The following is a 14709-nucleotide window of genomic DNA, read 5'->3' as shown; positions in this document are numbered from 1 at the left end:
GCTTTCAACGAAACGATTACCGATTTATCAGCGTTTCACAAGTGCTCAAAGGATAGTTAGAAGGGAATGAAAAAGGAAATAGATCGAGATTCACTACCAATCCTGCTCATTCTGCCAAACTTTATGCCTTAGTAGTGCCATCAGCTACAAGCTGGATCAAGCGACTTGAACTGCTGATACCGTAAAGGAATGGAAGAATGGATTCTACTGTAAGAGAGGATGTGAAAGAAGCTTTTGTTTTCCATGGCATTTCTCTGATACGAATAGAACATAAAATACTCATTCCCCATTTACCCTCCCTCCCGCTAACAGTAGCCAAAACAAGTGAAAATATGTTACTGTATTCAAGTTCTTGTTATTACCTTGACAGTTATGTAAAAATCATACAAGACTGACATTATTATTTTCCTTTTGTGTTAATTTAACGGCTTAATTGTAATCAATGTATTAAATAAAAAATTTTAGCTGCAGTCGAAGGTCCGCCTCGTATAATACAGTACTCTCCATGTCTAGTCTATTTCTTACAGCATGCTTTGAATTACTTTCGAATCTTAATTAACTTAATTTTAATAAACCCTTTGATAGTGGGCATGAAATAGATCAATGGCTTGAGCAAAATTTGCTATTCATCGATATGAGTCAAGAAGAGATTGTAGAGCAATCGAGTCACTTTATGAGAAACTCCTTATTCTATGAGTGTTTAGCCAGAAAAATGAGGGTACCACTCCATGGCAAATAAATTCTTTGCTCTTCTTGGTGGTACCAGGAACTGCGGAGGCTATACGTTGTATTCCACTATAGTATGCTTCCTGACTATCCTTTTAGGCAGCTAGTTTTCTTCTTCTTTTGCTACAGGCATGGATGACTCAATAGTCCATGCGAGAGATAATACAAAAGGCTGAAAATCAACTGCCACATTCTAGGGTAAAGTATTGCTTTCGTCGAGCAATAATGTCGCTGAAAAAAGAAAAAATGCTCTTGGCAATATCCATAGCCATTATCGCCTTGTTACAACACTTGTACTAGATTTTTTTTCTACAGCCGGTTATACGAGTTTAAACCCATGCAAACCTCTTGTCGTTACATCTGTAAGCAGGTAGATAGAAAGTTTTGTCGATAAACGACAATATAATGTACCGTCTCTGTTTCCAAATGAAAATTTCAATCTCATGCCCGACATTGACCGTAGGAGAGAGAGTGGTACAGCACTGTCAATTGATGCGATGCCCATTGTCACTTGTCGTATATCTAACTGGATAATCATTGATGTCTTTAGGACTCGATAACTCCGGCAAAACGGCCATTTTATATCGTTTAAAATATGGCGAATTTTTCGAAACAAAGCCGACTCTCAGCTTTAATGTTGAAAATGTCACCATCAGCAAAAAGAAAATGAAAATTTGGGATGTTGGTGGCAATGACAAACAACGACCACTTTGGAAATCCTACCTACGCGACTGTGATGGCATCGTCTTTGTTGTGGATAGCTCTGATGAATTAAGAATGGAAGAAGCCAAGCATGAACTGTTAGCCATTGGCAAAAGTCCAGGTATGGCACATGTACCCATATTAATCTTAGCCAATAAGCAAGATATTCCTGGAGCGTTATCACCCATGACCGTAGCGAGAATGCTATCCTTGAAAGAATTGACAAGCAATCGGCCTTGGCATGTCCAACCAACTTGTGCTCGAAATGGCAATGGCATTCAGGAAGGGATGCATCAGTTATGTGAATTGACACGGAAGAAAAATCGAAAACAAATGGCTAAACCCAATCGGAATAGCTTCACAGCAGTAGCTTTGTAACCAATACCAAGAACGACAATCCATCTTCATGTCTATTGGGTCATGTAAGCTTCATAATCCCAGTCGTAGCCCTTTCTTGCCATAGTTTTACTGACCAATGGAACGGCATTGGTACATCGTGTGGATGTCAAGGTAAGAAAATGATTGTAAAAGACTACGGGGAGCATTGGAATTGCTTCTACACCATGAAAAATCAATGACTTCATTGACATGGACATGTTGATGGATAGGAGATGATCATCACTCTTTAGAATAGCATGTATGGATATACAGAATCCAACATTACTTATGATTGATTTTGGTCTACTCTATGCAAGCTTCTTTCCTGCAAGACCTTCAATCGATTACATCTTTTTTATTGATATTTTACAAAATGAAGTAGTAGCATAGAAAAATAGGTCTGTCTTTGTTAATATACTGTACTTTATTATTATTACGATGATTATTATCACGATTGACCAATTTGGTAGACCTGTACAATAGGAACGAACTCGGTTACATTCAGAATTGAACAGGATGGTATTCAGATTGATATTTCAAATCGACAAAACGTCTAATCGTTTATGCCTTATACTGTATAGTGTACATTACTCTTTTTTTTATAAGTTCACTTTGACCTCAAACATTTGCATAATAGAATGAAGTTGTACAGGAGGCATGATTGTTCCTGATACTGTGCTTTATGCATCAACTTGCAGTTTTAAAATAATCTACAGGAATGGTGTGGCATTTCATGCTATCCGGCTTTCATGTCATCATTCCTGGTCTGCGGTCGCATTAACTACACTTCTACCGGATTATCCGACATCAACTTCTACATCTTGATCGTATATTAGCTATATAATCCATTACAGCCTTGAGCTTTCGTGACTTGTATGTTACATATCTGTTCCAACTTTGGAAGATGGAATAGAATGAAAACGAAGGTATTTCTATCTTCAACACCCGTTGGCAACAGGCTGTCTAATTTACTAATCAAAGCAATGGAAATGTTTTTAATTCAATAGTAGGCTATCTTGAGTAAGATTACAATGTGTCACTTTGGTTGTGCATTGAGTCCATCGGTTGGTCAATGAAAGCATATATGTAATCCATGGATGACAATTCTTAACAGATATTTTATTATATAACCTATCTATCATCGCTAAGACGTACGTCAATTTAAGATATCCATAATATATATACATATATATATATAGATATATATACACTTATATAGACTACTTCAATAGAATGATGCGCGCATCTGTCAATGGTTTTTATATTAACGAAAATCACGTCTCTATAAGATATTTTCTAACTGTGTAACTAGATGTTGTCTTGAAAGTCTTATCTGTGCAACAATGTAGCGAACAGTAGCCAACACTAACATTTCAGTTTGTTACTGTATAACCAACTAAGGAATGATTCAATTATGCGAAATTGAAATGACCTGGAAATGTCGTGACTTGGTAACTTTATCAAGCTCTACTAACCCTAACTTGTTGTATTTCTTGTTCTTCATGATGAGAATATTTGAAAAGTACGGTTATGTTAGTATCGCGTTTCTATGTCTACTGTCAAATTTTGTATATAATCATGATTGAGTATTGTTGAGTATAGTGGTTTATTATTATATTTATATATATATATTATTCTATATTCTACAGTAGAATGCGATAATGAAATATTACACTCCATAAAGTGAGTGAAATAAAGTTAGAACAATTCTTACAGTGGTACAGCAGGCTTTTCTTTGTGACTATTGGCTGATACCAGTCGGTTATTACTTGCACTGGTAAATACTGATGGTATATTTTATTTGTGGCAATTGTGTGTGAAATCAAGTCGCAACGGTGAATACTGCAGGGTTACTCGATAGTTAACAGCGTACTAGTTTTATCTATTTAGAGTCTTTGCTGATACCAATCACTCATGAGTCATGACGGGACAGCTTACGGTCACCAAATAGTTCACGATGTACCAGTCTTTCAATTAATTTACAGTTTTTAACCGATACCAAACATTCATCGCTGGCAAGATGAACATTGGACAAGTAGTAGAAGACCCTGGTGGCGTGTTTAGTTGTAAATGAAATGAATTTACAACAGAGGATAGCTTCCAGTTACTAAACAGTTGATGGCGTTACAATTTTTTAATTTAGAGCCTTGGCTGATACCAGCCAGTCATAGCTTACTAGATAAGCTGATGGTTGCGAGTATTTTACTCGGTAAGTCAAATCAAGTCATATTGTTAATAACGCATTAGTCTTTAATTTAGAGTCTTAACTATTACAAGATGGACTGCTGATAGACACTTGTGAGTAAAGTAAAAGTTATAGCAGTGGATAGCATGCAGTGACTACACAGTTCTTAGTGTACCAGCTTTTATGATTAGAGTTTTAACTGATAGCAGTCATACGAGTAGATTGGAGTATTTTACACTACGCTTGTGAGTAATAACAAGTCTTTAAAGTCAATAGCGTGGCATTCTTCATAACTACACCTATACAGTCTTGACATTGATGAGCCGGCGAGAACTACTAGAAAAAGGAATTTTCTCTTATTAGTCCTTGCAGCCGGTCATTACTTCCAAGATTGACTACTGGTAGACGGCCACCCTGAAAGTAATTTACTTATAGACATGTGAGTGAAATCAAGTTGCAACAGCCAATAGGTCGGTCTTTCATGATTGGAGTCTTGGCTGATAGCAGCCAATTCTAATTTGCACGTTGGATTAATGGTACACTCGTGGAGTATTTCACTTGTGAGTAAAATCAATAGTGACTAGCGTACCAATCTTTCATGATGCTCTAGAGTATCGACTGAAACTAGCCGGTCATAACTTGCAAGGCAGACTGCTGATAGAATCTGATGGAGTATTCTACCGTACTTATGAGTGAAATCAAGCTGCAAGAATGAATAGTCTACCTAGCAAGATAGACTACAACTACATATTTAACGGGTATTTTAGTACACCGTATGTAATAGCTCATATTCTTGTCATTGCAAATTGCTAGAGTTAAAAAGACTGCAATAAAGTCTAGGCGCTCCAAGCTTGATTAGAAGCATATTTGAAAAGTCAGTTAGCGACTTGTGAGAATAGATCCAACAATCCCTAGCGTAAATCCTTGGCATATACAGTAGTACGTTATGTAGAGTGCGTAGTTGGATATATTGTGCAGTCAGGTTTGGCAACTTGAAATCGATGAAAAGTTTACAGGAAGCAATTGCCACAGTGGCCCCAAAGTTTTGAACACAAGCATTCAATACTACTACTGCAGTAAGTTCATTTTAAACCCATCGACCAACAATATCGAAATCTTGCAAAGGGATCCTTATCCCCAAAAATAGGTCAAAATACTACTTGTACTGACTTTCAATTTCTTAGCTGATGATAATGGTAAAAGATATCGAAAGCCATCTAAACGAACGTGCATGATAATTACATGGCAGTAAAGACAGACACTACAGAGCATCATTGTAAAGCATATCGCATTCTTTTGCTATCAAAATAGCTAGAAAAATACAGAATCTGACAACAACATCCAACTGGGAAAAAAGGTAAGAAGATATGGCATACTACATACTGTATAGTCTCTATAGTGTGTACTCCATTTAGTATCTGCTATGGCTGTTCTCTTATTCATCTTTTAGCTTTGAAATGAGAGTAAGTCATGTTATTAAATTACAATTATTTGCAAGCGTCCAAAACATCCTATTGACAGTAAACAACACCACAACTGTAGAACGGAAACCTTTAATAAGTTGACTTGGAATGAAAACATTAGATAACTGGTAGAACGTTGGAACGATCCGTTTTATACATAGAATAAGCATCTACCATGACAACGGAAGAGGCAGAAGCCATCAACATGGTTACATTATAAAAGTGACTTGAGTGAGTTACCTCTCAAGTCTATCGTTACAACTATCCATTTAAATACAGTGGATGTACAAACATGAGTAATCAGTCGCTATCTAAAGGTAAGCCATCAGCATTACTGCATAGTAGAGTATCATGATGACGATGTACTCTTGCAATGTACAGCATCAATCATTCATGTCGAGTCAGCACGATGAGGTGAAAGAGTACAAGCTTTTTGTAGCGTTGAAATGTGCACATCTTGTATCTAAAATGAATAACGCCAATGGCATCCTTAACAGGTATTTACTCTTTTAGCAAACAATAGGACTATGTAAAAGTGAAAGGAAACGATAAGATAAGATAGTTAGAAAAAGTCGTACTACAGGCAATGGATGCAAATTAGATGGGTTTAATTTTGAAGTGAAGGCCAATGAGTGAAAAGACTAAACACTTGAGATCTTGAACCAAATAGTAAAAGCCGCGTAAGCCATCAGGATCTTTGCAGTTATTTACATCAATGAGTGAACCAATTTTGCTGGTTGTAAAGCATATATGATCATCACCACTGACAATTTCTAATTCTTGACGTCCAATACGATCTGGTGGCGGCCATAGGGAATCATCTTCGCGCAAGACTTCGCTATCTTCCACGATCCGTTTCAACTCGTCCATCACCGAGCGATGACTAAACACTTCCTTACGAATCATCGTATCATTCTTATAATTAGAATTGTTGGCATAGCGTAGCAGTCCATTGGGTCTAAATTCGAATTCAAGAAATTCATGGCCAAATTTCCCTTTATGGCCTACATAATATCGAAGATAAAAGTCCGCCATCTTTGTCAGCCAGTACTAGTGGTAGAAAGGTCCACACTACAGTCTCACACGCGACAAACTTCAGCCAGCAAAGTATCGCTGCTTTTCTTCTTACCGTGTACAGTACAATCCTGCACAGTGTAAAGACTGTAGACAAATCAGCCAATACTGTACCCAGTACGATGAAGGATAAGGTATCTTAAACGGTACTGTAGAAGTGGGTGTTTTCCTCTTCAGTGGCCAGCAGTAGTTGAGTAGAACAGGTCACAGGTTAGGTCATTCTCCTATACTGAACTGTATACTGTACTGAAGCAGTGAAAGCGTCTACTGTTATAGTATAATCTGTACAGGACAAGACCACGACAAGACTAGTCCAGTACAATACGGTAGAAAGAGGACATGGTTTTGCATTTTCCTGTTCATTCTCCTATACTGTATACGGTAGCAGTGAAAGTGTCTACTGTCATACTATATTCTGTACAGGACAAGACCATGACAAGACTGTGTCCAGTAGAAAAAGGTTACAGCTTTCGCTTTTTCCTGGTCATTCTCCTGGATACTATAGCACTGAAAGCGTCGACAGCACTGTTATACTGTACTGTCCTCTGTAAATATATTGTACAGTACAGTACTGCTGTTTATACTGTACTGTACAATGTACTGTAGATCATTTGCAGTACAGTATACTGTACTGTTATACAGTACTGTACTGTACAGCTTTCGCATTTTCCTGGTCATTCTCCTGGATACTATAGCACTGAAAGCATCGACAGCACTGTTATTATACAGTCCTCTGTATAGCGTACAGTACAGTACAGTACAGTGCTACAGTATATTCTTTACAGTGTACAGTACTGTACTCAGTACAGTACAGTACAATGTACAGTAGATCATTTGCACTACTGTACTATACTGTACTGAACGCTACTGTAACTGTACACCAATGCGGAGAATTTTCTTTTAACTGTACGGTACTGTAGTCTTGAAGTCGCTGAAATGCAACAAGGTAACGAAACGCAATACGATACGGACATTACAGACAGACAGATAAACCTTCCCTAAGGTTGATCGAGCAAGCGATACAGGCTACTTTTAATGCTTACTATACAACTTTACTCTATCTTCCAACAGTATATTGTTCATTGAGTACAGTTATGGGCTACTAGAAAAAATACTTAGACCTGAAACTTTCCTCGGATGGACGGACTTTTCATATCAAATAAGGCCGAAAATATCGAAAAATAGTTTTACTCAGTAGAGATCTTCCGTATCTGTTCTCTAAATCATTCGTATTCATTTGAATAACATTCATGATCTAAATTGACTGTTACTAAGCAGAGCTTAGTATAGGCAATGCAATGCACTGTAATATTACTTACTGTTAATTTAGAAAAAATCAGTCCATTCCGAATCGACTGTCTCCTTACTAAAGTACTGTCGTAGTGAAATGTTGGGCACAATTTATTGACCAAAGTAAGCCAAATGTCTGTCCGTCCAAAGGAGTTTCAGAGTCCAGCAGTCCATAAAGTGAAAACAGTCGCCAATTGGACATTTGGTAGCCATGGCTGCAAAAAATTGCGATCTTCTTTGTATTCTTTTAGCAACAGCAGGAAATACTGGTGAAAAATTGTATTTCAAGTATCCCTATTCTCCTTTTCTTCACAAGAAGAAAGCCAATAAGCAAGGTAATACGAAGTGGTACATCTTGTATAGTACAAAGTAGCTATAATAGTGGCCGTACAAACCTCGGTGAGCAACATGTTTGTTGATGTCCATTTAGCAGCTTCTGCAAACTCAAGCTAGGCTTCTTGTTAATTAAGAACCATGAGCTAGTAATCAAGTAATTTACCCTTACGATAGGGACTTCATTGACAGACAAACACATTGTTGATCGATTTCATATTTATGATTTTGTGCTTTGCCCTTGGTCAATTCGATTATTTGCACTCAAAGAGGACCAGCAGGAACTCCGCTCAAGAAGGTTAGCTACAATTGGGCATCGTTATGCCTTGTTTTGTCTTCGCTTCTGTTCGACTTGATATTTTGTCGTCTAATAAATGATTTTCTCAATAACCCTAACTGAATCATGTAGTTGACGCTCATTATGGCTGGCTTATCCTACGATAGAAATGAAATATGAAACCGATTATGCATAATCTTTAATTCTTTCCATGTTGATTTTTAGTGTCAGCTTTACAAGTAACAACTTCACCCCAGATAGCTATATAGAATGTCCGCTATGGAGGTAGGCATAAATTCAATTAACAAGGGCATATCTGGCGTATGTTGAGCCTAGTTAGTTTTGAGTAGTGACTAAAAGATCATAGATGCTACCCAAAGTTTGTAATTGCCAAGCAAAGCCTGTCTTAAAGAATAACTATCACTGATTGATTGAATTATCCTACACACAGTATGTTGATTCGGTTGCTTCTTGTTGCAGTTTTTCTGACTCGCTATTGGCAAGTATTTTATCTCCTAAAGAAGCCATGTGCAATAAAAACTTCGAGTTAGCCATTGACGATATCCTATTTATTGGCTATCCAACGATCATGAAAGATGCTGAGGTAAAATTTCATCGTTGATGCAAAATTTTATTAATTTAAAATTGCTGCAGTAAATTGTATGCACAAGTACTATAGTTAAATAGGGTATTTTTTGCATGCGCTATGTAGTGGAGTCGATAGGTGAGTATTCATTAAGAAATTGTGCAAATAACCTTTTACAACAGCCTATAAACAGATCAACATTATTATTCTTAATAGAACCCAATAACGGCGTCATCTGCTTCCGGAAGTCCAGCATCTTCATTTAAAGGTCCTGCAACGACCAATTTACTCCATATTACATTTGTTCTACAGGTATCTTGCATAAATTCAGTCTAGATGTACTGGAATGTGCGTTCTTCACTGCCTATCTAAAACTTCTCTATTAATTGAGTATGTCGTATAACCAGTCTTGATAAAACTACTGCTTCAATCTAACTGAAGTTAATCACTTTAAGGTTGGTGCTCCGCCTGGACTTATTGATGCTTTTCATAAGCTATCCCAACGCATAGCTGCAGCAATCAAACATGAACAATTAAGGTGGAATGAATAAATCAGCATACGCTATATATTATACAGCAATCATTAACTTGTAAAACTTCACAATAACAAAATTATGGCTAATAAAATGGAATCACATGTTGATTGTGCAGGCGCGGTTACTTGTCGAAAGAAGTGGATCTCCTATCATTTATATATGACAAATACAGTGATCATGCAGAAGGTTGGTTTAAAAGCAAAAAATTATTTCATAAGAAAATTACTGTCATCAAATATATAGTAAAGTGAACGCAGGAGCACCATATTAATGCATTACCGGTTAATTTTGCTTAAATCTTATCGTACGAGTTCATATATTTCATGTAGCCTTATTTTGATTAAAGAATCTTGATGGAAAAATTATCTTGACTGCATAGTTAAGTATTATCGAATTTTGATCTCTATTTACGTAATTATAATTGCATCGGATGCCTTAGGTGAGACTAACTATTCAGTATTATATGAGAAGATCATAGATGAAAGCTTATTGGCACATCAACTGAAACAGTTATATGATCAGTAGGTTCATGTCATATGTAGATTTAACCTCTTCCATATTAGAGGAGGCTGTATAAATAGTCGGTTACGGAATCTGCTAAGTTAATTATTAATTTCGCAAAGACTTTCTTTTAACAATCGTTTTATGTAGTATTTATTCTGACGTCTGACGTTCCGTTTCATTGACCAATCTTGCCTAAAGCTATTACGCTTGACTTGTTGTAGTGTCACTAAGAATGAATTGATTCAATTTAAAATCAATAACTGGATAGATATAACATTCAACGTATCGGCATCGCTACGTGGGGGTAATGAATACCTTTCTGGCGTGAGTTTTCTTAATTCAACTAAAATGTGACAGTGTAGTGACTGTCTCTGTATTCTATCTCGTGAAGCAAAGATACTCAACTAAATGAAACTTAGTACGCGTGCTAAAGTGTTGATTTTTAAATTCTTACAAAATATGTTATTTATTCCTCAATCTAATGTCTTTATTAGATTGATGATCCGGATGAAATATGCCAGAAAATACAGTAAGTTAAGCTTGCGTACTATATTGATAAAGTACTAAAAGTACCACTACGGAAAATTTATTTCAACTGATGCTGCATTTCTTTCTAGGCCTTATCATTCGTTGATGATGCTAACCAATCCAGATAACCTGATACGACAGTTGCCGGGTGATTGTTCCCCAGCTTTGGTCCGGCTAATTCAAGTCATATCGCCTTTTCGAGGGTAATTGAAATATTTATTATTCGAACTAATTTATGATTTTGAAATGGACGCCATTGCTAGGTTGAAGGATGAGTTAAATCACAATCTTTGTATTCGGTATTTAGTTTACTAGCCCTGGCCTTCGATGCAGACTTAACACTAAATCAGGTATTTAGCAAATAGTTTTTGTCGTAAATCAGCCGTAGTATAATTTATAGCCTTGAAAATCTATGTTCTAAGGTTAAGCATTTGGCAAGTCACCTTGTATTTTGGGGTAAAGCATCCATTATATATCCCATCTGCGAAACAAATGTCTATATATTAACACCGGAGGCTCCAATAGATATGTAATTGCGCTATCACTCAATCTGATACATATGTGTACTTGCATTAATTAGCAGCCAAGTAATCTGCATGTTTTAATCGGATTTATTCTTCCTGTTTGCCCTTTCTAGATCATCACCATTAATGGAGGAATTCTCCAATCAATTTGTCGGCTTATTCATGCCCGTATTCATGAGCGAATTCTCTGCAGCTTTGCGCCCACTTAAAGAGCATATTGAAAAGTTTAACTTAAGTAAAGATATGGTAATACGATCTTGATGAGCTATATATATGTATTGAAATTAGAATAGAAACAATCCCGTTATAAAGTTAATTTATTATTTAGTTAGGAAAAATAGTTATTTGGATGCTAAAGAATCGAGTGATAATGCAGGTTAGCTAATAGCTCTAACAATTTGTAATTCTTACAAAATTTTGCAACATAAGCGAAGTAAGGAAAGAAGGTAATATTGTAATTCTTAATATATTGGTATGTATCCTTGTATATTGTAGCAACATCGATATATATTGCTGATATGTAAGCTTGAGATTAGAGAATTAAATTTCGAATTATACGAAAACAAATTAAGTGAAGAAGATGCGGAAAGGTTATCTAGGCAGTTACCAAATCTTGCATACTTAACTGACAGTCACAAGGCTACAATCATGAAATATGTGGGCACGAAGCAAAAGGAAGAAATACAGTTCTTTATCAGGTATTGTTGCATACGCAACCTATCAGTCATGATCTTTACGTTCGATTGGATAGTTTGTTAGAATTTTCATTACTTAAAATATTTATAGGCTATGCAAATATTTCGATGGAAGACACCATATCGAAGATATCATGTACTGGGAAAATTTGCCGCGCGATGAAATCTTTGAGATACTAAATAGATTTAATGAGATTACTATCACGTTTTGGTTAAGAGACATTGTGACAATTGCGACCTAACTCTTAATAGTGTAAAGATTAAATCAAATTATCGTGGTATCACGAGCAATTGTTCCAAACCGTGGGATGACACAAAAATTCCAATGACTGGTATTGCAATGAAAAATTGTTTCCAAAGTCTACTTTGTGGTTATCCCATACCATTGCTGACATGTAACACCAAAATGTTTCAAGGCTAGATATCGAATTATTGGCATACGAATGCATAGTTATAGCGTTACCAGTTTGAATACGATAATGCAGCACTATTTAAAATTGAAATTTACTTAATTAAAGATAGAAGGTTATCGCATCCTTGTATTGAGTCGGAATAGCTATCGTTGTGATAGTTAATAGATTTGTACGCTGATGTACCATGTCTGTACAGCCTGATGGATCCAATTCTATTTATATTTTATTAAGTCATTATGCTAGATTATAATCATACGTTATTAATTCAAGCAGTCGATGCTCGATGGTAGTTATCGCGACGCTTTCAGATATAATCGAGATGGCGTCAACACCCAGCGATATTTAGGAATACTTTATTGTATATTGTGAGAGACTTGTTGTATAATATCTGGTATAGAATGAATTAATAAAACTATTTTTACGCTTATTACGAATTACTTCATTCTACTGATTTATCCCCTGAGTAATTCTATTTCTATTCCTCTCAGGAAGCCATAAATTATTACTGCGAATCGCATGTAAGCTGATAATGAACATAAGTTTATTTTTCATGTTCAAGTAGACTGTCACTAACCTACGTCCTATCATCCATCAGCTAAAACTATTCCAAATATTAGATGGAGAAAATTCGTATTATTGGTATAAATAGTTCTCTCTGCATATACAAATTAGCTTATTGCAGGGAACCAAAAGATATAAGCAGGTATACAAAATCTTTTACAATTATAAGTTGAAACAGTGTTAGACTAAAGAGCACGAAAATTTGGGGTAATATTTAGGAGTAATTGTAATTTATGAAGCCTCACTAAATGACTATCAATCTGTAACTATATCACATTTTACAAAGTATGGTCAGTTAAAAACTTAAATAAGATAGAATATTTTCGATACGAAGTATTCCAATGGAAAGGTGAAAAGGATTTGGGAGATAAGAACGCTAAAGATCATCGAAAACTAAACTTTCCGACAAATGGCGATTGGATTGACTTCAGGTCTAGAAATCCAAAGCTTAAAGTTTCCACCATATCAAGGCTGCCTTATTGTCACTTCATCAATGGACAAAAGAAACTCTGCGGTAATATGGTTACGATCGTTTGCACTTACTATATGTTTCTACGGCTCCTTTCAACCCGTTAAGTAACGTATTCAATTTTCTGTCTTACAAACTTATTTTCTTCTATTTTTCTGTGGTTCTTGAATCATATGTAGGAGCACATGAGAATGTCTCAGTAACATGCTCAATTAATAATAATCTACAGTTGCAGCTATTCATATGAACGATGAATTTATATACTAAATTCGATGCAATATCATATATGACAGTACTATACGCTCCAGTGCGGTAAAATATAATGCAGTAAACCACATGAAGTGTTAAGAAAGCATGCAGTATATATTATTAATTACAATTCTAAATCATGATATTATAGCAGACGTGGTTAATAGAAGATAACGGCGAAATCATGTAATAAATTATTAGTTGAGCAGTCGAAACTAAAGGATAAGAATGCATTTCTAAAAGCTCACAGATGTTTTCATGGTATCGAACAACCATAAATGCATCAGTGAACGAGAATGGAATTATGAAAAGAGGATGCCTACCAAGTTAAGGCACTCACGCACGATAGATTTACCATGTTATTTACCATTCCTGTTTGCAAATTATAATCAGAATATTGAATTATTTATCAATGATGTAAATGTTATTGTATAAAATGCTTAAAGTGAATACAGGCAAATCTCTCTCTCGTAATACTCGCGTACTGTATAAATACTGAATTCACAATACTCCAAATAAATGTTGCCATCTGTCTGAGCCTCAATCATTGCTGGATGTTCTGTACTATTTCCTACTTCTATGGACTATGTTGGGTTTCATACTTCCGTAAGGCATTATCATTTCCTCAAAAAGCTTTGGTTTCTCAACGAGATGTTCGCTCTAGAGAAATTTTCTATCAGTAGACTAAGATGTTCAATAAATCCTTTATCATAAGATCTACAATATGACTATTGCAACAAAAATACAATTTACGGTATTTTCGTATCCGAGATCGATGAAATACTAATATTAATGAATAAACCTGTGATAAGGAAAAATCAATCGTTGCTGTGTAAAGAAACGAACAAGCGTATAAGTACAATGATACTGACAGATCTAAATGAAGGAAAAGATAGAATTAATTTAGTTTATTATACTTAGTATTGACGTCGTCTTATGTAGCATAGCAGCCGATCGCGAATCTTGTAATTATTTTTCTTATTGCCAATCAGGTGCCTTCGATGCACAGCAGGTTGATTCTTTTGGTATCACAGCAGGCCAAATCAAAGTCTAAACTTCGTAAACAAGATTTTTAAGTTTAAAAATACACTGTAATGGTGAGCACCTAGACTGCTTATGGTAAAAAAATTTACTGTAATAAAGAACACCTAAACAACTTACAGTGACCATTCTTGTAATAATACCTTTTCTTACGTTATAAAGAATACTAGTGCAA

The 14709-nt window shown here is 35.7% G+C and overlaps 3 protein-coding genes across 3 annotated transcripts; 2 read left to right on the top strand and 1 right to left on the bottom strand.

Moving 5' to 3' along the window:
* Positions 1-1266: 1266 nt before the first annotated feature.
* Positions 1267-1806, top strand: TRIADDRAFT_51173 (uncharacterized protein; the record flags this gene model as incomplete). The annotated part of the gene is made up of 1 exon (XM_002118068.1): positions 1267-1806. The coding sequence occupies one exon, from the start codon at positions 1267-1269 to the stop codon at positions 1804-1806; it is 540 nt and encodes a 179-aa protein (XP_002118104.1).
* A 4245-nt stretch (positions 1807-6051) lies between these two features.
* Positions 6052-6489, bottom strand: TRIADDRAFT_33631 (uncharacterized protein; the record flags this gene model as incomplete). Its single annotated transcript, XM_002118043.1, has 1 exon — positions 6052-6489. The coding sequence occupies one exon, from the start codon at positions 6487-6489 to the stop codon at positions 6052-6054; it is 438 nt and encodes a 145-aa protein (XP_002118079.1).
* Positions 6490-8029: 1540 nt separating this feature from the next.
* Positions 8030-12043, top strand: TRIADDRAFT_62117 (uncharacterized protein; the record flags this gene model as incomplete). The annotated part of the gene is made up of 13 exons (XM_002118067.1): positions 8030-8153; positions 8329-8449; positions 8654-8713; positions 8909-9032; positions 9231-9326; positions 9470-9552; positions 9666-9736; positions 10323-10378; positions 10549-10583; positions 10672-10785; positions 11220-11352; positions 11602-11804; positions 11893-12043. The coding sequence occupies 13 exons, from the start codon at positions 8030-8032 to the stop codon at positions 12041-12043; spliced, it is 1371 nt and encodes a 456-aa protein (XP_002118103.1).
* Positions 12044-14709: the final 2666 nt, after the last annotated feature.

The sequence above is a fragment of the Trichoplax adhaerens genome, genomic scaffold (genome assembly GCF_000150275.1).
Source record: "Trichoplax adhaerens TRIADscaffold_36 genomic scaffold, whole genome shotgun sequence".
NCBI lineage: Eukaryota > Metazoa > Placozoa > Uniplacotomia > Trichoplacea > Trichoplacidae > Trichoplax > Trichoplax adhaerens.
The sequence above is the reverse complement of the archived record's forward strand: the minus strand, read 5'-3'. Positions and strand labels throughout refer to the sequence as shown.